Source organism: Nilaparvata lugens, chromosome 3, assembly GCF_014356525.2.
Source record: "Nilaparvata lugens isolate BPH chromosome 3, ASM1435652v1, whole genome shotgun sequence".
Classification (NCBI taxonomy): Eukaryota; Metazoa; Arthropoda; class Insecta; order Hemiptera; family Delphacidae; genus Nilaparvata; species Nilaparvata lugens.
Genome location: NC_052506.1, coordinates 78,413,993 through 78,437,176, shown reverse-complemented (window position 1 = coordinate 78,437,176; position 23,184 = coordinate 78,413,993). Strand labels below are relative to the sequence as shown.

Sequence of the window (23,184 nt, the reverse complement as noted above, 5' to 3'; positions counted from 1 at the left end):
GGCTGGTCACACAACGATTAGTCAAGACAAGACTAGTCACGTTTAGTCACAATACTTTACATAGTTGCTTATGGAGTCATGTCTAATTGCAATGACTAATCAGTGTGAAGGATTGTGACTGAACGTGTCTAGTCTTGTCTTGACTAATCGGTGTGTGACCAGCCTAATATGAAAGGTTCAAAAGTCTACTGGTCCAAAACTTGTTTCTATTCTCAAAGTTAACATTGTCGCCATAATTTATGTGCTGTTTCTTTTCAATTAAACACTATTCAATAAAAAAAAGCCTAATTCCATGTGCGAGTTTCTTTTATTGAACATCAGAGAACAGAGTTCAACTCTGATGTTACTCCAGCTTAGATTAGAGGTTTTTGTATTTGGTCAAGATAAAGCGGTTGGTTTGGAATAAAACTCTTTTTTTATTTCCTTATTCAAGTCGTAAAATAGCTTCTGAATTGTTTGTTTGTGGATTACAATCCTCCGATTGTAGTTATTGGATAACAGTTGCGGAGCGCCTGATATAGTGTATCAGAGAAGGTAGCTGAGACTGTTAAATATAACGCATACATTCAAATGAGTCACAACATAGTGGAGCGGCGAAGGTAGGGTAGAAGGTGGAAGAGAGCTGAGACGTTAAGATAAATATTCATTATTTCAACACTCTCATTTACCATTTCTGATAAACTCTACCTACACCGCTCCAATATGTTTTGATCCTAAATGCTACTTATTGATAAAAACTAGTTTACTATCTACAATAAATTCATTGAAAAAGAGAAGAGAATTATCTCACTGAGTTTGTTTGTTCGGATTGTATGAGACAAAACAAATAAAGAAATTCAAATATCGATAACAGAGTTCTTTCACACGAAACGTCAACCGGCTCAAATTACGGCACAACTTGTGAATGGATTCAATGACACAGAGAAGCCCCACAACAAGAAAAGAAAGCAAGGTTTCACAAGTCCTCCTACAACATTGCGCAATATTATACAAGGGGAAATGAAAACTCATACGATTTTCGTTAATGTTGCTCATAGAAGCATATGGCATGCAGTTTAAAAAACAATATATTTATGACACGAAAACAAGTTTGAAAATAACGACTTGCTACCCGGAGGTTTTTACACTGTTTTATTTATTGTTGATTGGCAGATAACCCGTGCTCCGCAATGGTCCAACTTGACACTTATCGATTAACTTGACAATTGGTCTAAATTAACTCTCATCGATAATTTCTTGCCGGATAATTGACCGAGCGAAGTGAGGTCTAAGACTCAAGTAGACGGCTTGGCATTTCTCTTAATGTTTAAATGTTTATATGTTGCGCATTTACGGCGAAACGCGGTAATTTTCATGAAATTTGACAGGTAGCCTATGTTCCTTTTTTAATTGCGCGTCGATGTATATACAAGGTTTTTGGAAATTTTGCATTTCAAGGATAATATAAAAGGGAAAAGGAGCCTCCTTCATACGCCAATATTAGAGTAAAAATCAGACTATAGAATTATTAATCATAAATCAGCTGACAAGTGATTACACAGATGTGTGGAGAAGCCAGTCTATTGATGTATTTCCGAAGGGTCTATAGTTTCAATCAGATACTTGTGGATGAGAATACTGCGTGAGGTCTACTGTTCACAGAACTACTAGTATTTTTACTTTCCTTGCCCTATTACCATAGGTAAGGAAAGTATTTCCGAGCTTTCCGAAAAAAATTAAGGTACCCCAATTTCTTAATTTCTATACGTTTCAAGGTCCCCTGAGTCCAAAAAAGTGGGTTTTGGGTATTGGTCTGTATGTGTGTGTGTGTGTGTGTGTGTGTGTGTGTGTGTGTGTGTGTGTGTGTGTGTGGTGTGTGTGTGTGTGTGAACTTAAGGTCCTTACAGTATAAGGATCAGACACGAACAATTTCGATCAAATGCAATTCAAGATGGCGGCTAAAATGACAAAAATGTTGTGAAAAACAGGGTTTTTCGCGATTTTCTCAAAAACGGCTCCAACGATTTTGATCAAATTTAAAACCAAAATAGTCATTGATAAGCTGTATTAACTGCCACAAGTCCCATATCTGTAAAAATTTCAGGAGCTCCGCTCCATCTATGCAAAGTTTGATTTTAGATTCCCAATTATCAGGCTTCAGATACAATTCAAACAGAAAAATTCAAGTGGAAAAGATTCAGCATGAAAATCTCTACGATTAATCATCAGTAACATTTTCACCTAAAATTGAAAATAAGCTCGAAATTCGAGAAAATGTGATTACTCAATTGCAAACTGTTGGCAACTGTTGATTCTCTTAAATCATTCACTATGAAGAGATAGCACACATCGTGTGTCTCCAGCGTTATTATCCTATCACCAGCTGGCTCAAATCTTTGAATAGTAGACTCTAATGCGCGTGAACACTAGCGTCACGTGATCAATTTTCATAACGGCAAGGAAAGTAGTGTGCGTGCGCCACACGAGATTTTTTTCTCTTGAGACCAGCGGATTGGATGGAATAGTTCAACAGCTGAGGCATAATTTGGTCTCACTCACACTTACGCACTCGCTCACTCACTTCTATTATCGACAGACGACGAAATTTTCAGCTGTTTTTCAAAGGATGAAATCCTTTTAATGTCCTTCAGCGAGTTAACCCAGGGATGAGACGACCTAGTGCAATCGAATTTCTATATAATAAACCTACTTTGTTCCAAATTTCGTGTGAGATCCGGTGACATACAAATATATATATAAACAGAAATTGCTTGCTTAATATTATAGGACAATAGTCCTTAGTAGCTGTTTTTGGTGAAATTATGTGAGGCTGGTAGTCTCTCATACAGTGACGTTCTTACACTTTCACCTCAAGAAAACAGTAATAATAGACAGTAATCGGCTTGGAATTTGCAACATTAACCTTCCGGAAGTCGCGCCCTACTCAATCACACGATCAGTCACGTGTTGCAATTTTTACAACATCCTATTTTTTATGTGTTATATACTCTACTGTCAAAACATAATTATTAGGCTAATTGTATAATTAATATTTCCATCCCATTGGATTATTTTACGCCTATGAACATTTGCATGATTACCTTTTCGTAGCCCAATAAGGTACACCAAGCAAAGCCAAAAATTCTGTGATATTGGTTCGTTGGCAATCTCTTTCCCTATCATATGCACTACTCATGCACTGCCACGACTTAGTGCCGGTTTCCGAGCTCGGGATTTAGCCAAGTCCTAGACTTTAAACAGCTGGAGTCAGAAAATTTGTTTTCCAAAACGGGGCGTAGTCGCAGTCATTGTCATAGACAGGTTTGAATTAAATTTCGAAAAACTAGAAAATTGAACACAAAATAAAATAAAGAGAAAATAGTGTAAAGTTTCAGCTATTTTGAATGATTAAGGAATGTCTAATTTCGTCAAGGAAAAACGTTTTCAATTTATAGAAATGAGAAAATAAAAACTACAACTACTCTTATAAAAGCTACGACTACGCCCCGTTTTGGAAAGCCAATTTTCTGACTCCAGCTGTTTAAAGTCTAGGACTTAGCTAAATCCCGAGCTCGGAAGCCGGCCCTAAATGGCACCTAAACTATTTCTCGGTTGATACTGCAAATCAGTGGAGTGATGGGGAGAAAGTTTTTGAATGCATAGGTGACTCATTCACTGACACCACCCCATTCAATAGTTTTGTGCAGCAAAACAAAACTGACACTGTTGTACTTTATACAACAGCGCGACTGCCGGAAGGTTAAAGACCTATACGGTACCATGTGATATCCTCTTATCGTAGTTTCAAATATGTTTCTGCCAATCGTAATTATGTTATTCCCCTAAATTATTCTCCTTTAAGAATGGGGCTTACAGTTCAATGAGCAAGGAAAGTCGTGTGAGTGTACCACACCAGATTTTTCTCTATGGTATCACCATGAATGATACAGTATCAGCACACAATGTGTACAGTATCAACAACATATGATACAGTATAATCTCACATGATACAGTATCAGCGCACATGGTACAGTATCAACACAATATGATACAGTATCACCACACAATATGATACAGTATGACCACACATGGTACAGTATCAACTCAATATGATACAGTATCAACACAATATGGTACAGTATCAACACAGTATGAGCAAGTATCACCACACATGATACAGTATCAACACAACACAATATGGTACAGTATCAACACAGTATGATACAGTATCACCACACATGGTACAGTATCAACAGAATATTATACAGTATCAACACACATGGTATAGTATCAACACAATGTGATACAGTATCACCACACATGGTACAGTATCAACAACATATGGTACAGTATCAACTTAATATGATACAGTATCAACTCAATATGATACAGTATCACCACACATGATACAGTATCGTCTCAACTTGATACACAACAGCAAGGGATATCTTCTTATGCTAACTGTTCTCTTAACTAGTTTCAATTTCACCTACCTTGTTAGCCTTATCGTCGAAGGCAAGTTTGACTGTAATGGCGGCCCTGAAGATGGCACAAGTGTGGTTGTCCTGGTGGATGGTCCAGTTGCCGACGGCTGGCTGGGGTGGTGCGGGGGTGGTGGAAGGTGCCAAAGTGGTGGTCGACGGTGCCACAGTGGTGGTGGAAGGTGCCGCGGTGGTGGACGGAGGGGTCGTGGTGTCGGGTTTGGCGGTGGTTGATGTGGTGGTGGTGTCGGGTCCGGGGGTTGAGATTGTTGTTGTGTCAGGTGCAGCTGTCGAGGTGGTCACTGTGCTAGTAGAGGGGGTTGTTGGGGGGGTCTTGGAATCTGGGATTGGTTCAGCGCCTTGTATAGCACCTGCAAATAATAATAAATATAAATATTACATAAAATTTATGTATAATATGGGATGAAGAAACAGTAAAGAAAAAAAATTGTAGACGAAGATAGATTTAATTCTTTTGTTATCGGACCATACAGTCATAACGTCAATAAAATATTCATAACACTTGAGATTTAATTTATTAAAAATAATGTGTGAAAAACTCCTCCAAAGAATAGAAGGGGTTTGCACGCAGAAGATCAAATAGCTTACTTTTGCTGAACAAAAAGACTGGATAACCTTTTATTGACTCAGGCAACCTATTGTATAGTGAGGTCCACGTTATAATGGCAGTGTGTGATTTGCAATGGTGTTGCTATCTTTGTCTATTGTTCAACAAAGCAGATGGCGCTATCTCTTTCACGCATTGCGATGTTGCCACATCGTTTATCAACATTATAGAAATTCAACTAATTGACAAAATATTTAATCTCAATCATGAAAATTTATTATCACATCTTTGAAATAGTATATTTCGCACCTAGAGCAGAAAATGAGATTTTTCCGGCAGGAAATCAGTTTTCAAGTCCGAGGCCGTAGGCCGAGGACTAGAAAAGATTGAGAGCCGAAAAACATTTTTGCCCGTGGTGCAAACGCTATTTTTCGCCACACATAAAAATAAACAATATATATATATATATATTATATATATATATATATATATATATATATATATATGAGAATAGTTGTTTACTAAGCACTTCCGAAAGCAAAAGTGGAAGGTGATAGCTCTAGCAAATCTGAGGTAATTTGAATATCAGGAAATTGTCCAAGTATTTATTTCTTATTCTGATTTGTCTAAATAACCTAAAAGATGATGTTCAATTATGTGGGAGGTTGAGTTTATACTTTTTATTCTTTCAAATGACAATAAGATGATATTATTAGTCTATAAATGTTTTAATTATTGAATAATGAACACAAATAATGAAAAGTTTTTTGATCACCTTTCTTAGTTCCATGTTAGCGGCTGGGAAGGGTACTCTTTACGGCCTAGGCCGGAAAGAAACCTGTTCTGACGTCAGACGAGAGTCGTCTGCAAACAATGTCTTTCAGATCTACGTAGGGAATGGAAAACAGCTGCTTTCTGTGCAGTGTGGCGAATTTTTTTTTTTTGACAAATAAAATATGATTAACTATTTTCAACAATAATGAACATTTAAATTCATCAGATATACCAGTATCAGCTGTTTGGGTGGCAAGGCTGAGATCTGGCAACCCTTTTCTCCTATCTTCCTACACTGCCATTATAACGTGGACCTCACTATAGACCTTAGTTCCCAAAACGTGATGATTTTTTCAGGCCGCCGAAACAATATTTTTCAGGCCGCCATCTTTGAGCTCACTACTATCACATAAGCCTGGTTTTCACTAGTAGAGTTAGTGGTCGAGTAACTGGCATACTAACTCTACCGAGCTAACTCCACTCTACTTACTTGGACGAGTAACTGTTTTCACTACAATTGAGAATAGTAGGTAAAGTATGTTGTCTAGTAAACAAAACTAACCTTGAAATGTCGATACTCTACTCTACTCTACTAGCTCGAGACTGTTTTCATTAACTTAGTAGTGGTAGAGTTGAGTGGGAAGTGGTGGTGGGGGAAGGCAGGTGGTAGAGTACTATCTCACTCTACTCTACTAAAAACTAGTACTCTACAATGAACGTTTTCATTGGGAGAGTTCACAAGATAGTTAGTACTTGCCCATGTAACTCTACCACTAACTCTAATGAAAACCAGGCTATAACGCTGTGATGATTGAAGGCGTAATTTGCATTTTCTTATGAAATCTTTGCTATGGTTTTATGTTCAGCATATGTTTGCTCAAATCGACAAGGAAAGCCGGATGTCGGATTCCACGTGTAAGTATATTTTTGTATAAATCAAGGTTGTCTCCATCTTCTACTCAACCAAATTACAACAAAATTATTATAGTTAGTTCCACGTTATAATGGCAGTAGAGAAGGACAGGAGAACAGGTTTGCCGATTCTCTACCTTGCCACTGCCTTCTATAGAGGATATCTGATGTAATATTAACTGTTCATTCTTTCATATTTTATTCTCAAAATTATATTTCATTCTTCAAGAAAATATAATATTTTTCAATTATAAAATAATTTTCATAATGATTTAGATTGAATAGGCTATTCCGTTCATTTTATTTCGACATTGTTGAAAACCGATCTGGAAGGAAAGGATAGCGCTATCTGCTTTGTCGAATGATAAACAAGGATAGCAACACCAATGCTAATCAAATATTGTCATTATAACGAGGACCTGACTATAGAGAAAAAGCAACCATTGCCTATTACACAGGTGCTCACACATCAGTAAATGCACAATAAAAGTATGTGCTCTGCTGAGAGGAAAGAAAAGCATTCATTCTAATGGGAGTGTATACATTGGCAGAGTTAAAGAATGTAAACGTCACCATAAGAACCAATGGTATTTATTTCTGCCCAGCCGCTACTCACACAATGAGTAAAACTATAGTGAGGTCCACATTATAATGGCAGTGTTTGATTGACAATGGTATTGCTATCCTTGTCTATCATTCAACGAGGCGGATAGCGCTATCTCTTTCCGCTTTGCTTTGTTGCCAGATCGTCTTTCAACAATGTAGAATTAATTATTAACAAAATATTTCATCCTAATTATGAAAATAAAAATAAAATTTCTAGTTTAATAAAATATAACTCATTACTTTAAATGAGAATGAACAGATAATAATACATCAATAAACCGTCATCAGCTAGCGTCTATAAAAGGCATTGACAAGACATACGATCGGCAACGTTGATCTCCAATCTTTCTCCACTACTATTATAATGTGGACCTTACTATAGATCAACAGAGTCAGAGCCATGTGTTACTCATTAAAAAAAATAGAACAGAAATCATCTTTTGAAAAACAAGGTTTACTCTAAACACTCATAAACTGAACTATCATTCGGTTAAACAGATAACTTGACTGAAAAAATCGATACAAAAAATTTTATCACTACAGAGTTTATAATCAAATTCATTATCTTCCAAAATGATGTAGTCACACCTTAAAATAATTACTTGTTTGAAGAAAAAGCTACTACTTTGTTTAACAAGAATAGACCTATAACAAGCACAACTTGAATTCATAAGCAGTATGCAATCAATTGTCATTGCCAATATTATTGCATGAAAACAATATTCAGTTTCATTCATGCAGGCCTTCAGTTATAAATAAAAACGCAACTCGATGTAGATTGAAAATGTATCACCACATTGACCCAGTTTAATGTTGAGCAAGGTCGAAAATGGAAGCAAATTATTTTTGTCATCCGGCAGAGTATCTTATGATCAATAATATCAATGAAAGACATTTAATTCAACTTGATTATCATAAATTTATAAACACAGAGCGTAAGCATGATGATTGATGGCATGAGTGGAATATTTATAGAACTTTAAAACAATAATTAGTAGTTTTCAAAGCTTTTTATTAAAAATCTATTTATTTACTCTTCCCAAAAAAAAATATTTTGTAATGCTCGAAGAAGAGTGGGACATTTTGTCAATTACTGATTGATGCTAAATTAATTTTTTACTTACCTTGCCCTATTACCATAGGTAAAGAAAGTATTGCTTTCTGAAAAAATTAAGCTACCCCAATTTCTAAATTTCTATAAGTTTCAAGGTCCCCTGAGTCCAAAAAAGAGTTTTTTCGGTATTGGTCTGTATGTATGTGTGTGTTTGTGTGTGTGTGTGTGTGTGTATATGAGTGTATGTGCGTCTGTGTACACGATATCTCATCTCCCAATTAACGGAATGACTTGAAATTTGGAACGTAAGGTCATTACAATATAAGGATCCGACACGAATAATTTCGATCAAATGCGATTCAAGATGGCAACTAAAATGGCGAAAATGTTGTCAAAAACAGGGTTTTCGCGATTTTCTCGAAAACGGCTCCAACGATTTTGATCAAACTCATACCAAAAATTGTAGCCTAATTGATAAGCTCTATCATCTGTAAAAATTTCAGGAGCTCCGCCCCATCTATGCAAAGTTTGATTTTAGATTCTCAATTATCAGGCTTCAGATACAATTTAAACAAAAAATTTCGAGTGGAAAAGATTGAGCATGAGAATCTCTACAATTAATGTTCAGTAACATTTTCACCTAAAATTAAAAATAAGCTTGAAAATTCGAGAAAATGTGATTATCCAATTGCAAACTGTTGGCAACTGTTGATTCTATTAAATGATTCACTATGAAGAGATAGCAGACCTCGTGTCTCCAGCGTTATTGCCCTGTCACCAGCTGGCTCAAATCTTTGAATAGTAGACTTGAGATGCGCGGGAACACTAGCGTCACGTGATCAATTTCCATAACGGTAAGGAAAGTTGTGTGATTGCGCCACACCAGATTTTTAAATTAAGTAAATTTAATCTTCTTGAATCTCGCATCTTAAATTTTATCTTAGCAGATTGCTATTCACTATAGATTATAGCATAACTGTACAATTAGATTAGGCTAAAATTGACAATTGTAAACTTAAAAAAGTATACTAGAATTGCTTGACTTGAACTGAACACCGAAGCGTCATGATCATGCACATTATTTCTTGAAAATAAAATTTATATTTTCCAGGTTACATAATTTAAATTAATTATGAATACCTATTGCCTTAATAGCAATTATACATTAATAAAAATTAAACCATCGTTTCCAATGTAAATGCACACAATGTATAACGTAGGTTAGTTTATTCAGTTTCACAGAGGATGTATAAGGAAGTAGTATTAAAATAAGGATTTTCCTTGTAACAAGGAAACCTTGCAGAAATATATTAGAAATCAATGGTAATGAGCTGATGTTAACATTACTTAAGTAGGCCTACAGTAGATCTATGTGATATTATTTTACAATTTTATATATTATACATTCCATGAAATCAAGAATTGCATTCATGAAAGTGAAGAGAATTTAAAAGTCTACAGGAAATTTCAACAGGGAAAAAGATTATGAAAACTCACATCAAAACTAAATTTTGATGATCAGGATTTTTTTTCTTTACTTTTACTCAATTAATACTATCAGCAATCTCAAAAGGACATAAAATGAAATGAATGCGTGTTTAGTTCAATCATAGAACAATACACACAACACAAAAAACTTATTGCGTAACAATGAACCATAAATAGCAAACTAAGAAATGCAATCTAGCTATTATGTTTTATAAACAAGTTAAAACTGAGAAAGCTGGAAATTTAAATAAAAATAGAATGAACTAATAGGTATGTTGGTTGTGTCTTTAATAAAATAAGACGCAGTTAACATATCATCAATAAGCTGCAAACAATGCATCAAAATTGCTCTCAATTGAAAACTAAATACTCACCGGTAAAAAGTGTAGCAACAATAAAAATAGTGACAAGCAAGCACTGTCTTGCGATCGCCATGATTGTGAAAAGAATGTCTTGAAGCTGTAGACTAAAAATTAGTTTTCAATTGGTAAAATATCTGAACAAAACACTGACTTTACTGACAACGGATGCGGAAATGCGCTTTTCAGTATTATAACCTACTGCAATGATGGCTGCTATGAGACTGTTTTGCAAAATAAACGTAATTCTATTTTCTGATTGGTTCTCTGGAAAGTAGTGCCAACCTTACCTATGAGCAGTGATGATCAAAAATATCAGTGAGATTGAAATATATTACTTTTCAATCGATAAGCGAATTCAATGGGATTTGAATTTTCTGGATGTTTAATATGATACATTCAATCATTTTTGTGATTTCTGATGAAAATGCAACATGCCATGGACGAAGTCCTAGTGTGAAGACGAAAGAGAGAGGCTGCTCTATAGAGCTGACAAAGTGAGGCTGCAACAGAGCTGGATTAATTACCAAGTAGTCTCACTTTGCCGAGTTCCAGCTACAACAAACACAAGAAGGCAATGGTGTAGGCCACTCTTCACCAGACTCGGGATTCTCACAGTTTTTAGCCAGTTTATCTTTGCTTCCCTGGTTGGTATTAGGAATATCAATCTGACAGTGCATCTGAGGGGGTTGCAGAGTGCCTACTCACTTCGAAATGCCCTCGAAATCAATGTTCCTCGATGTAGGCTGAGTAAGGCTCAAAACTGTTATCCAAATATCGCTATTAAAATGTTTTATGCTACCTCCATCTGTGCGTCATTTGAGTGACAGTGAGTTTAAGAGGAGACTCAAGTCCTGGCTGCGTGCCAGATCATACTACTCATTGAGTGAATTTTTTCAGGAGTCTATAGTTGACATTTAGCGGCCATCACCGTGTTTAGCCATCTATGCCATTAATTTAATATGTTTTATTTTTTGACGTGACAGTGGTGTCAAAATCTTTTGTGTGAAATTGTATATTGACGTGATGACCTACCCAGCTCATCTGGCTGGCCAATGGTCCTACAAATGAAGATTGAAACTATAGTGAGGTCCACGTTATAATGATCTCAGCCTCGCCACCCAAACATCAGATACTGGTATATCTGATGAATTCAACTGTTCATTATTGTTGAAAATAGTTGATCATATTTTATTTGTCAAAAAGATATTTTTTAAAGATGTAATAATAAGTTTTCATGATTAAGATTGAATATATTGTCAATTAATTGAATTTCTACATTGTTGATAAACGATGTGGCAACATCGCAAGGCGTGAAAGAGATAGAGCCATCTGCCTTGTTGAATGATAGACAAGGATAGCAACACCTTTGAAAATCACACACTGCCATTATATCGTGGACCTCACTATAGAACAATTCATTCTCTTCAAGAAAGTGGATAGGTATATTTTGATGTGAATAAAAAGTTGATCAAACTTTATCCAATCTACCTTAGAATCATAGGCCTATACATCTGACAAAGATGTCAGTGCTGAATTATTTGTTGGTGCTTGGGGTTGACCATAAATAAAGCTCTAAAATATTGTAAATCAGCAAAATATAAATATTCTATGTCACATTCATTTTGTAATTATTATTTAAAATTGTACAATCTTGTGTTGTATGCAACTTTACTGAATTGTTGAAAAAGGATAGAATATCATTTCATACACATAATTGAAACTTATCTACACATTAGACTCATAGGATATTCTTAGTAATATATTTTTTATTCTATATCATGTAAGCTACTGTACCTTGGTACTATCTTGTGCATCAATCACCATGAATGTATGCTAAGATTCCATTTCTCTTGTGAAATGATGGTCTATACTATTTTGCAACACTCTTTGCAATCTCTGTAACAATGATTCATTTAGATATAGTAGTATTCAATGAATAATTAGACATATTCTGATACATTCTGAAATATTTTTAACTCTTCAACAATGAATTTCTCCAAAATCTTGGTTCATAAGGATATTGAAGTCAAAATAAATAGACATCAGTGGTTAAACAATCAATAAGATTTATTTAAGAACCCAACTTTACAAACAATACATGTGAAAACAACAATGAAATACTATTGTGGCACTAGAAGTTCTTCAAACCAGTGTGTATGGTACACTAAACTAGCCTCAACAGATGGCGCTCTACTTTCAATATAATTGTAATCAAGCTGTGTACTACTCTCAATTTGAATTGATTATATCCATAATGCTAGCAGAGATACACATCAATCTTCTACTGGAGCTTTTGGTCATTTGAAGATGGATATTGAGCCAGAATCATTTCAAACATTCTCTCTTCTGCCAAGTGTGGCATTCTATATGCAGCCCTTCAAGGTTTTGATTAAGGTACCATACAGTATCCTTGACTCTCCTTATTACATTATAGCCTTCAAATTCCTCCTACCACCTATTTTAACAGTTTTCCATAATTTTTATCACTTTCAACCCATTTTTACCATTGCAAAAATCTTTTCTCAATTCAAAATCCTTCTTGATTAATAATTTTTCAACTAATTAACCTTCCAGCAGTCGCGCTGTTGTGAAAAGTACAACAGTGTCACTTTTTTACTGCACAAAACTATTGAATGGGGTGGTGTCAGTGAATGAGTCACCAATGCATTCCAAAACTTTCTCCCCATCACTGCACTGAGTTGCAGTATCAACCGAGCAATGGTTCCATTTAGTCGCGTCAGTGCATATGATAGGGAAAGAGACTGCCAACGAACCAATAACACAGAATAGTTGGCTATGCTTGGTGTACCTTATTGGGCTACGAAAAGGTAATCATGCAAATTCTCATAGTTGTCAAATAATCCAATGAGATGGAAATATTAATTATACCATTATTCAATATGTTTTGGCAGTAAACAGAGTACATAACACATGAAAAATAGGATGTTGTAAAAATTACAACACGCGACTGATCGTGTGATTGAGTGGATAAATCCGTTACACATGGCTTCCGGAAAGGTAATAAATTCAGTTACTTATGAATTCTTCATTCTTCTCAATTTCTTCTCATATATAGCACTTCCAAAACCTTCTCCACATAAATATATTATCTGAAATCTTATTCAGCTATTCTTCAAATTTTCCAAATCAACTCTTATCGCACTTCTACCACAACAATATTTCAAATATGAATACTATTATAGCAGGATTTAACTACATCAACTTATATTTTTAAATTATTGATCTATGTAATCTTCAAATTACACAGAGTTCATCAATTACATAGCATAGGTACTATATATTATTATTATAATTAATACAGTAATCAATTAATTTTAATCACAAACATAAATAACTTTTCAATTAAAAAATAGTTTTAAACACAAATTCCTATTAGGTGAGATAGTATCTAAAATACTTGAGAAATACTGGTACAATACTTAAAGTAAAAAAATCTAAAGCTTTTCGAATTTCTTCACCACTTGCTCTAAGAATATTTTTGTATTTCACTTTGAATAATATTATGATAAACACTGAAAGAGAAACTTCCGATGTTCTCCAATAATTCAATCTAGGCTATTACAATTTCATCTTCTATTGAATGAAGTATAATAAGGATTTCAATTCTTCAGTATGCCACGTTTCACAAAGTAACATGCGCGTATCTTGGTGATTCGATAAAAAAATTGAAATCGGCTTTATTTTAATTTTATTCACTATCAAAAGTCTCATTTTCCAGATTAATAGTGTGAATTTTGAGATGAAACTATGAGGATGAGTATATTTACTGCAATATAATTATACTATGCAATTTATGCTACAGTTTGCTATGTATATTTCAAGATAAAATTATCCTGAAATTTTGAATCTGCAGTATATTTATTATTGAAATGCCGACTGGTCTTTCTGTGTTACAAAACCGTCAAATTTATCAATCAAATGTACCTAGAAAATTTATAATTTTATCTTACTGTCTGATTAAAGAGTTGAAACTATATCCCAAATAGGCTACAAGGTATGCTAATTTAGGATTAGGCTAATTTCATATGCCTATAACAATCTCAATCCAATAAATAAGCTATTTGAATTTCAAATAACCACAGACCGTTAGAGTCGAAAGTAGAATGGAGTTGAAAGTTCATTGTCCAATTTTAGCATAATATTATAGGACTTCGATAGACGCTGGACAATAATTAACTGATATCAATTCTCAATATGACTCATTACATTTTAAGATGTTTACAATCAAGTACTGCAATCAGTTTTGATAAATCATCAAATTGCTGCCAACTAAAATAATGTTTACAGCCATGTGAAAACTACTGTACTTCTTTTGCCTATGTTTCAAAACTATTATTCCTATGTTTTAATTCCTTTGTTATAGATACGACTAGTTAAGATAGTTTTGATCATTCAACTGATAAGTCATTTTGTGATAGTATTATTCTAATCTACAGAGTATTCGTTTTACAGAAGCATGATAGTAATTATCTGAAGGTATGGTGTTTCAATGAAATAGTCTTTAAATATGTAACTTGTTTCAATAATTTTGTGAGTAACAGCTGCTGAAATGAAAGGCTGTTGAATAAAATACATTATTAACTACACATACATTACCTATGTTTTAAATTATTATTTACAGTGAAAGAACATAAAATACCTCAATTCCACACTCGCTATTTAATAGCACATGTGCTTATAACTATTTATATATTCTAAATATAACAAATTAGTATTGTAAAGATTTAATATTTAGTGTTAAAACGAAAATATCTATCACATATCTTCTACTTTAATGAAGCACTTTATACTGGTGCTTGATAGTTTCTTGGAATTACTGGACTCAGTCGCCCTTCTAGTACAATTTTTCTCTCGGAACAGAACACATCTAAATTAATGGCAGCTTTTAAGCATCCTGGTAATCGTTTGTTCAGAAATTACATTCAACATCATGACTAGATAGATCTAAGAACGATATAATTTGAACATGGCTGAAGTTCCTTTTTAATTCACTATAAATAGTAGTCTAGTGGTACACAAGAGCCACTGATTTTCCACCAGATGAAGAGTCAGATTTATTTTGGAATGATAAAAGTCTTCCCGTCATAATAATAACTACTTGGATTTCAATTTCTTTCAAGTGTAGCCTAGGCCTATTCTCTCAAGTAGGGGACCTTGAGAGAATAGGCCTGGGCTACACTTGAAAGAAATTTCCTAGTTGATTCAATGAATCCAAGAATCAAGAACAAAATTTTAAATCTAAAAATAAAATTCAAATTTCAAATCCCAAATTTTTGATCAGAGTGGATCACACCCAATTGGGTATAAAACTAGGTTGTGATGAACCCAAATCACTGTAATAAAGTAATTTGGTATAATTTATCAATTTGAGCCAGAATTTCAAAACCATACCTCAGATCTCATCAACTCTAGCAACCAATATTGACTTAAAATTCTAGACAATTTAACAATTCCAATTATTGGAACATATTTAAGAGTCGTCGGCTGCGAAGCGTAATTTTTAAATAGTGTAACATTATTCGTTTTTTTTTTGAATTACCGTATTTCAATTGAAAATAATTTCTTTGTGATAACTTCTTTTTATTTTTTGTGTATCGTTTTACATAAATTATTTCCATCAATATGTTTATTTTTAGGAGCCTCACGGTAATTTTAAGTTTTAGTCTAATTTCTGTGCTTAACTTCAATTTTAATTGCATATTCCTGCAACATTTCAATTAATCACAGCGTGTTGTAACTGATTTTTTCAATTTTTGAGACCTCAACATTATTTAATTACATATCTCAGCATCATTTCCATTGATCACTGTGTGTTGTAACTGATTTTTCAAGACTTCAGCATTATTTTCAGTTTAATTTTCGTGCTTCAAATTTCATTTTCCGAGATAATTAGATCACGCGGTGTGTGAGTACGATACTGCTTGGGCGAAATGAAAGAAACGTAGGTAAGTACTATACGACGTTAAATATGTTCTAATGAGCTTGGGAACTAGCGGGCGAGCTTTTGCTCACTGAGCTTTAGCTCACTGCTGTTTAGTCGACCATCAGCTCGAAGTGAACGGAGCCTCGTCGCTCGGCGCGGTCGTGGATGATATTGTGTGCCCAGGCCTTACACTCGATGTTGATCAGGACTCCGGCTGAAAAATAAATGAAAAATTGGTTAATAAATCGAAGAATACCACTGTAATCATGCAATTCTTCACATGAATTCAAAACTATATTGATAAAATGGACCAATTTTTTTTTTAATTCATCTTCAATTAAACATTGTCTCTTTGTAGATGTACAGATATTCCTACAGGCAGGCCTCTCCTGCCTTGAAATATTTTTGGAATGTTCCTTGTCAGAAATAAAATGCAATCATATCAGATATTGTCAGATATATTTACAGGCAGGCCTCTCCTGCCATGGAATTTTTTTGGAATCTATAGTGTTTCTTATGAGGAATAAAATGTATGCTATATTACACTGTCACATTATGGATATACAGACAACTATTGAGAACCATTCCTGGATTGAAAATTAAGTGGCGAATCTGTGATGTATGATTTCACAACCTAATATTAGACAACATTGGGCAACATTAGGCTAGGCACACACCAGTTAGTCAAGAAAAGACAAGACACGTTTAGTCACAATACTTCACATAGTTGCTTATGAAGACATGTCTAATTGCAATGACTAATCGGTGTGTGTTGCTTCATAAGCAACTGTGTGAAGTATTGTGACTAATCGTGACTAGTCTTGTCTTGACTAACTGGTGTGTGCCCACCCTTGACTTTCTTTCAAAATTTGGGAGAGAAATGGTACACGGGCTTAGTCTAGGTTTTCCTCCACGGTAATAATTAAAATTAGTTAATAATTATGCGAATGAAAATCATATTTTTCATTGTTGAAATTATTTATTTATTATCTGAATATTTCCTATTCTAGTGATGATAATAGTGTGAAATATTTCTTTCATGTTTGGTTTTGAAGCATCTAAATTTAAAAATCTACTTTGTGAAAATAATTCTGTAGCTTGTTGCAAGAACTACCTATGTCAAAATATCAACTTTCTCACAAATCATCTTGAAAGTTCACCTTGCTTTTTCGAACTACGGCATTTCGATACGGAGATACGAGTGCTAGAAGTGCAGAAGTCGACATTGGTAGTTCTAGCACGGAGTATGAATGACAATCTAAAAACAAATGTCTCCATTGGTAGTTTTCACACTCTGAGAGTGGAATTACTAAATACTAAAACTAACTTACTAAATCATGACATTGGTAGTATAAATTTTATAACTTTTTATTGCTTGAGATAGGACATTGTCACTTCTGGAACTGAAAATAACCGATATTAGTGATGTATTAGTGTATTAAACTCATTTTTGGGAAAAATTGACAATGGTAGTTTTTGCACCAAGCCACAGATATTAAGGACTGAAATTTTGTGAAGTGAACAACTACAAGACTTAACCTATCTCGGACTATGTGTAACCTTATCTAGATTTAGGAGAGGAATAGCACAAGGTTACCTTATTTTTTCTTTTCCTATCATTTTGATGATGTAATTATAGTATGAATCAATCAATTAGGCCTATATTGTGTTTTTATTGTTTATACAATAATAAATAAATAAATATCAATTCGACTGAGTCATTGTCAATATTGTAGAACCGTTCCATAATTGAATAAAAACACAAATATGTTGTGAAATTCTACACAGTTCAACTGTGTGTAGAATTTGACAACATATTTGCGTTTTTATTCAAATAAATATCACATTGTAGATATACAGATATACTCACAGGCAGGCTTCTCGAACCATATAGCGATGATGGGACTGAGATAGCCTTCGACGTTGTTGTAGGGGAAGAAGTAGCCGGGGAATCCACGGCGGGGAATGTACTGGATCGAACCAATGTTCTCAACGTCTGCCGGGTTCTCTCCTTCACAGCTTACCCACACTGTGTTCAACTGCAACAAAATTACACTTTTTCTTGAATATTTGATTGTAAAATGTTTTTTGCAACAGTTCAAATGTGATCTATAACTTAATGAAGGAAATAATTGGCTTACACTCACATATGATAATTTTTTTTATTATAAAAAGTTTTTTGCAACAGTTCAAATGTGATCGATCCATAACATAATAAAGGAAATGATTGGTTTACAATCACATATAATAAATATTGTAAACGATCTTGCGCTAAGCCGCTATGCAGTGTAATATGTATAATGGCAGTGTTTGATTAGCAATAGTATTGCTATCCTTGTCTATCATTCAACAAAGCGGATAGCGCTATCTCTTTCTCGCTTTGCTCTGTTGCCAGGTCGTCTTTTAACAATGTAGAATTTATAATAAAATAACAAAATACCTATTTCATCTTAATTATGAGAATTATTATGAAATTATTGAAAAATAAAATTTCTTGCTTAATAAAATTCAATTGATTACCGTATTTTAAACGATGATGGACAGTTAATATTACATTAATAAATCTGTATCAGCTCACATCTATAGAAGGCATTGATTGACAAGACAGAGGATCGGCAACGTTGCTCTCCTATCTTTCTCCACTGCCATTATAACGTGGACCTCACTATAGAACTCTTGTTGAGCTCCACGTGCAGGTTCAGTTCTCAATTAAAAATTATAGAACCGAATTCAACTGTGTTGTTACTCAACAGAGGATCGGCAACGTTGTTCTTGTATCTTTCTCCACTGCCATTATAGTATGGACCTCTATACTATGGAATCTATACTATAATAAAAGAAGGAACTGACCTATACCACTAAGGTACCTCCGTAAACAAAGTCGTAGTGCATTCGTGTGACGTCAGCACAGGTAGGGCTCCAACACCAATAAAAACACTAGCTGAAATCAACGAATTTTTATTGATGTAGGAGCCCTACCTGTGCTGACGTCACACAGATGCGTTACGGCTTTGTTTACGAAGGTAGTGCCTATACATGTACGGGATAGGAAAAACACGAAAGAGGCATCATCACGTCTGAACTACTCAACTAATTAACTTGAAATTTTGTGTATTGATTCCTAATTTACTGAGGATGGTTATAGGCCAATTTTAAATTCTTCAAGAATACAGTAAGTCAAGTTTTTAGTTTGTCAAGTTTTTATTCACACCCTTACGAAGCACGGGTTACCTTGCTAGTAATATACGAAATGAGAGAACTTGCCTATACACGTGCGGGATAGGAAATTCACGATTGACGCATCATCACGTCTGAACTACTTAACTGATAAACTTGAAATTTTGTACATTGATTCCTAATTTACCGAGGATGGTTATATGCCTTTTTTGAATTCTTCAATATTTCAGCAGTTCAAGTTCTTGATTAGACCCTTGCGATGCACGGGTTACCTAGCCAGTAATATAATAATCCTATATGATAGGCCTATTTTGAATTATTCAAGATTATAGTAGGTAGGTAAAGTTTTGAGTCTGCAAGTTCTTAATAATTAGATCCTTGCGGTGCACGGGTTACCTGCTAGTCATAATATATATCAATGTATAAATAGATAAATTGTTCTATATGTTTTGTTAACCATGTATTCAATAAAACCCTCCAAACCATTAGTTACATATCTCTCTAAATTACAATATAGGTATTTTATAAAATTGTTTAGAATTATAGAATTATAAAACTGCTAGAATTATATTCTATTAAATTGTTTATAAAATTATAGAATTTGCTCTCTAAATTACAATATAGGTATTCCATTAAATTGTTTATAAAATTATAGAATTTGTTCTCTAAATTACAATATAGGTATTCTATTAAATTGTTTATAAAATTATAGAATTTGATATCAACTGACCGCTTTCTTATTGTGCTCGTTCTCACTTCTTATGTGATTTTTGAGTTCCTCTGGCATTTTTTCAGGAAGATTGGAGGAGTCGTTGTAGTATTCCGGTTTCCAGTTGAAGATCTGAGGAAGGTAAAATTATTAATAATTTACAATTCCCAAACACTAGTAATTTGGGAACAAATGCTAAATGGGAACAAAATAAACACTATTGTAAATACAATAGTAATCACAAAACATTTATATAGTCGATGTAAAAATGTTTCCACGCAAGAATTTTAGATCTAGCAAACATCATTTAAAATATAAATAAAAATAGAAATCGGAATACCCTTTTTAATATTGTTCATTCACAAATTAAAAAAAAAATTATTTTCCAATCACTTGATATAATGGCATCATATAGCCGAATCATGTTGTGACTAAACAATTTCAAAAAGGGTACCTTAGCCTACTTAGATTTCTGTTTTTATTAAATTTATATTCAACAGTAGCCCTAAAGAAAAAAACAATCATTCGAAATTTTTATAGACCACTCAGAACAATTAAATGAACAAATGAACGATACTTGGAATGACATTTTTTCAACTCATGTGTTCTTGTTAAGCCGGTTACACACTAATCAATTTTTGGACGTACAACTTTTTCCGTCCTCATAGATTCTACCAGATCAATGGAACTTGACAAACACTTCATCACATATAATATGATTGTCGAGTTACGCTTAATAACTTATTATAATGTATTGAATTGTTTATGTTTGGACGGCAATATAATTATAAGGAAGGCAAAAACTCGTCCTTATAATAGGACGATTATTTATAAGGACAGCATAAGGAGTCCTTATAAGGACGACAAAAATATATGGGTGTGTAACCAGACTTACAGAATACTCTATCCTCAGCCACAAGAATAAATCAATAATCATAAATGAATATTATTATTCTTTTATTGATTCATACAATAAGTAGCCTACATCAATGATAGGGAGAGAAAAAATAAGGTAACCTTGTGCTATTCCTCTCCCAAATTTAAATAAGATTACACATAGTCCAAAATAGGTTAAGCCTTGTTGTTGTTCACTTCACAAAATTTTCAGTCCTTAATTATCTTCACAAAGTAGATTTTTAAATTTAGATGCTCCAACACCAAACATAAAAGAAATATTTCACATCATTGTCACTAAAATAGGAAATATTCACATATTGAAGAAAATATTAATGGTCATTTTCAAATAAATGAATAAATCAATTATAGTCATGAATTAGGTTCGACAGGACAATATTGAAATATTGGCAGGCTAGATTAGAAGGAGAATAAAATATGAATTTATCCATCTGGATTTATTAAGTTACAATAGGCCAATATGTTTCAACATTGGCAGATAAGATTGGAATGGAGAATAGGCCTATATGAATTTATTCATCTGAATTCATTAAGTAACAATAGGGATTTATTAATTTATAATAATTTATTAAGTTATAATATGTTTCAATATTGGCAGGCTAGATTAGAAGGAGAATATATGAATCTATTAAGTTATTATAGGCCAATATGTTTCAATATTGGCAAGCTAGATGAATTTCAGAAAACATGATAACGTATTAGAAAATTTTACTAGACATTTATGTTCTAAATTTCATGTAAAATCCATGGTCGTCGTCTGTTATACCTCTCTTGGGACACTCTTTAAGGCTTTCATCTATTATTAAGGTGAAATGCAATAGATGTTGGATTAGATATATGTAACCTCATCTAAATTTGGGAGAGGAATAGCACAAGGTTACTTTATTTTTTTCTTTCCTCATAATTTTTATGATGTACGTATTGTATGAACCAATAAATAATAAAGATAGGTTGGAGCTTGGTGCTTTTTTATTATTCTAAAAAATATATTAACTTATTGTATGAACCAATAAATAATAAAGATAGATTGGAGCTTGGTGCTTTTTTATTATTCTAAAAAATATATTAACTTATTGTATGAACCAATAAATAATAAAGATAGATTGGAGCTTGGTGCTTTTTTATTATTCTAAAAAAATATATTAACTTATTGTATGAACCAATAAATAATAAGATAGATTGGAGCTTGGTGCTTTTTTATTATTCTAAAAAAATATATTAACTTATTGTATGAACCAATAAATAATAAAGATAGATTAGAGCTCGGTGCTTTTTTATTATTCTAAAAAAAAATATATTAGCATATATTATGCTAACTTACCTTGTTGAGTTTGAGGAAAATACAAGGGTGCCCACTAGGGTAGCTGTAACCCTCGCTGCTTGTACAGGGTGCCCACTTGCTGATGTCCACCTTACACACTTTACCCTCAGGCGGGTAGTTGTCAAAGTCACATGTAACTCTGTTGTTATCATATTCAGCTTTCGGCTCCGTGTATGCTGCAAACATTCACATATTCATTCATTTATTCACAATTTTACAACGGAATGAAAACCCAAATACGTTCCCTTTTAAAAAATATTTACTCACAACAAGTAATTCACTTGATAATGGGCCATATGAATAAAGTTGAGAATTTACTTATACTTCTAAAATATGGAGCATTTGCTTCATTTTCTATGAATAAACGTGAGCAAAACCTTTTGCTCATGCTCATCAAAAAAATAGTTTGAGCATTTGCTCAAAAGTAAAAGCTTTTGCTCAAAATTGTATGAATAAACTAGAGCATTTGCTCAACTTTTGAAGCAAATGCTTCAAAAAAGGTGAGTCTAGTCTAGAGCAGCTTATCACCTTTTTCTCATAGTAAAATGGCTCAACTAATCCGTATGAGGAAGAGGAAACTATACCAGATACGATCACAACCAATAGTTGAGAACTATAAAACTCTTATTAGATTCAACCATGATATATATCACCATTATTCTACAAAAGAATAAATACAAAAGATAGCTACCTGTTATAAAGATAGCCATCACAAAATAGGAGATAGGCATTTAAGAAGATGAGAGTGTGGACGATTATAAGAAGGCTATTGATATTATAAGAATAAGCTGAAGATTATTATAGAGATGACATTTTTTCACGCTATTATTTCAAAATTCTAAACTCAACTAACCTAAAACTCCATTCATAAATAGAAAACAGAGCAGACTACGC

At 33.5% G+C, this 23,184-nt stretch overlaps 2 protein-coding genes across 2 annotated transcripts in view; both read right to left on the bottom strand.

Moving 5' to 3' along the window:
• Positions 1–10,673, bottom strand: part of LOC111058555 (lysosome-associated membrane glycoprotein 1) — a 32,243-nt gene extending 21,570 nt beyond the window's left edge. Inside the window, exons 1-2 of the mRNA XM_039424706.1 lie at positions 10,237–10,673; positions 4,473–4,831 (exon numbers count right to left, since the gene is read on the bottom strand). Coding sequence (XP_039280640.1) covers positions 4,473–4,831; positions 10,237–10,297 — 420 coding nt within the window. The 5' untranslated portion in view covers positions 10,298–10,673. The remainder of the gene's footprint in view (positions 1–4,472; positions 4,832–10,236) is intronic.
• A 1,597-nt stretch (positions 10,674–12,270) lies between these two features.
• The window catches only part of LOC111055260 (sodium/potassium-transporting ATPase subunit beta-2), a 61,577-nt gene continuing 50,663 nt past the window's right edge, over positions 12,271–23,184 (bottom strand). The window contains exons 4-7 of the mRNA XM_022342429.2: positions 22,291–22,466; positions 20,076–20,186; positions 18,039–18,207; positions 12,271–16,382 (exon numbers count right to left, since the gene is read on the bottom strand). Of these exons, the coding sequence (XP_022198121.1) occupies positions 16,279–16,382; positions 18,039–18,207; positions 20,076–20,186; positions 22,291–22,466 (560 nt within the window). The 3' untranslated portion in view covers positions 12,271–16,278. The remainder of the gene's footprint in view (positions 16,383–18,038; positions 18,208–20,075; positions 20,187–22,290; positions 22,467–23,184) is intronic.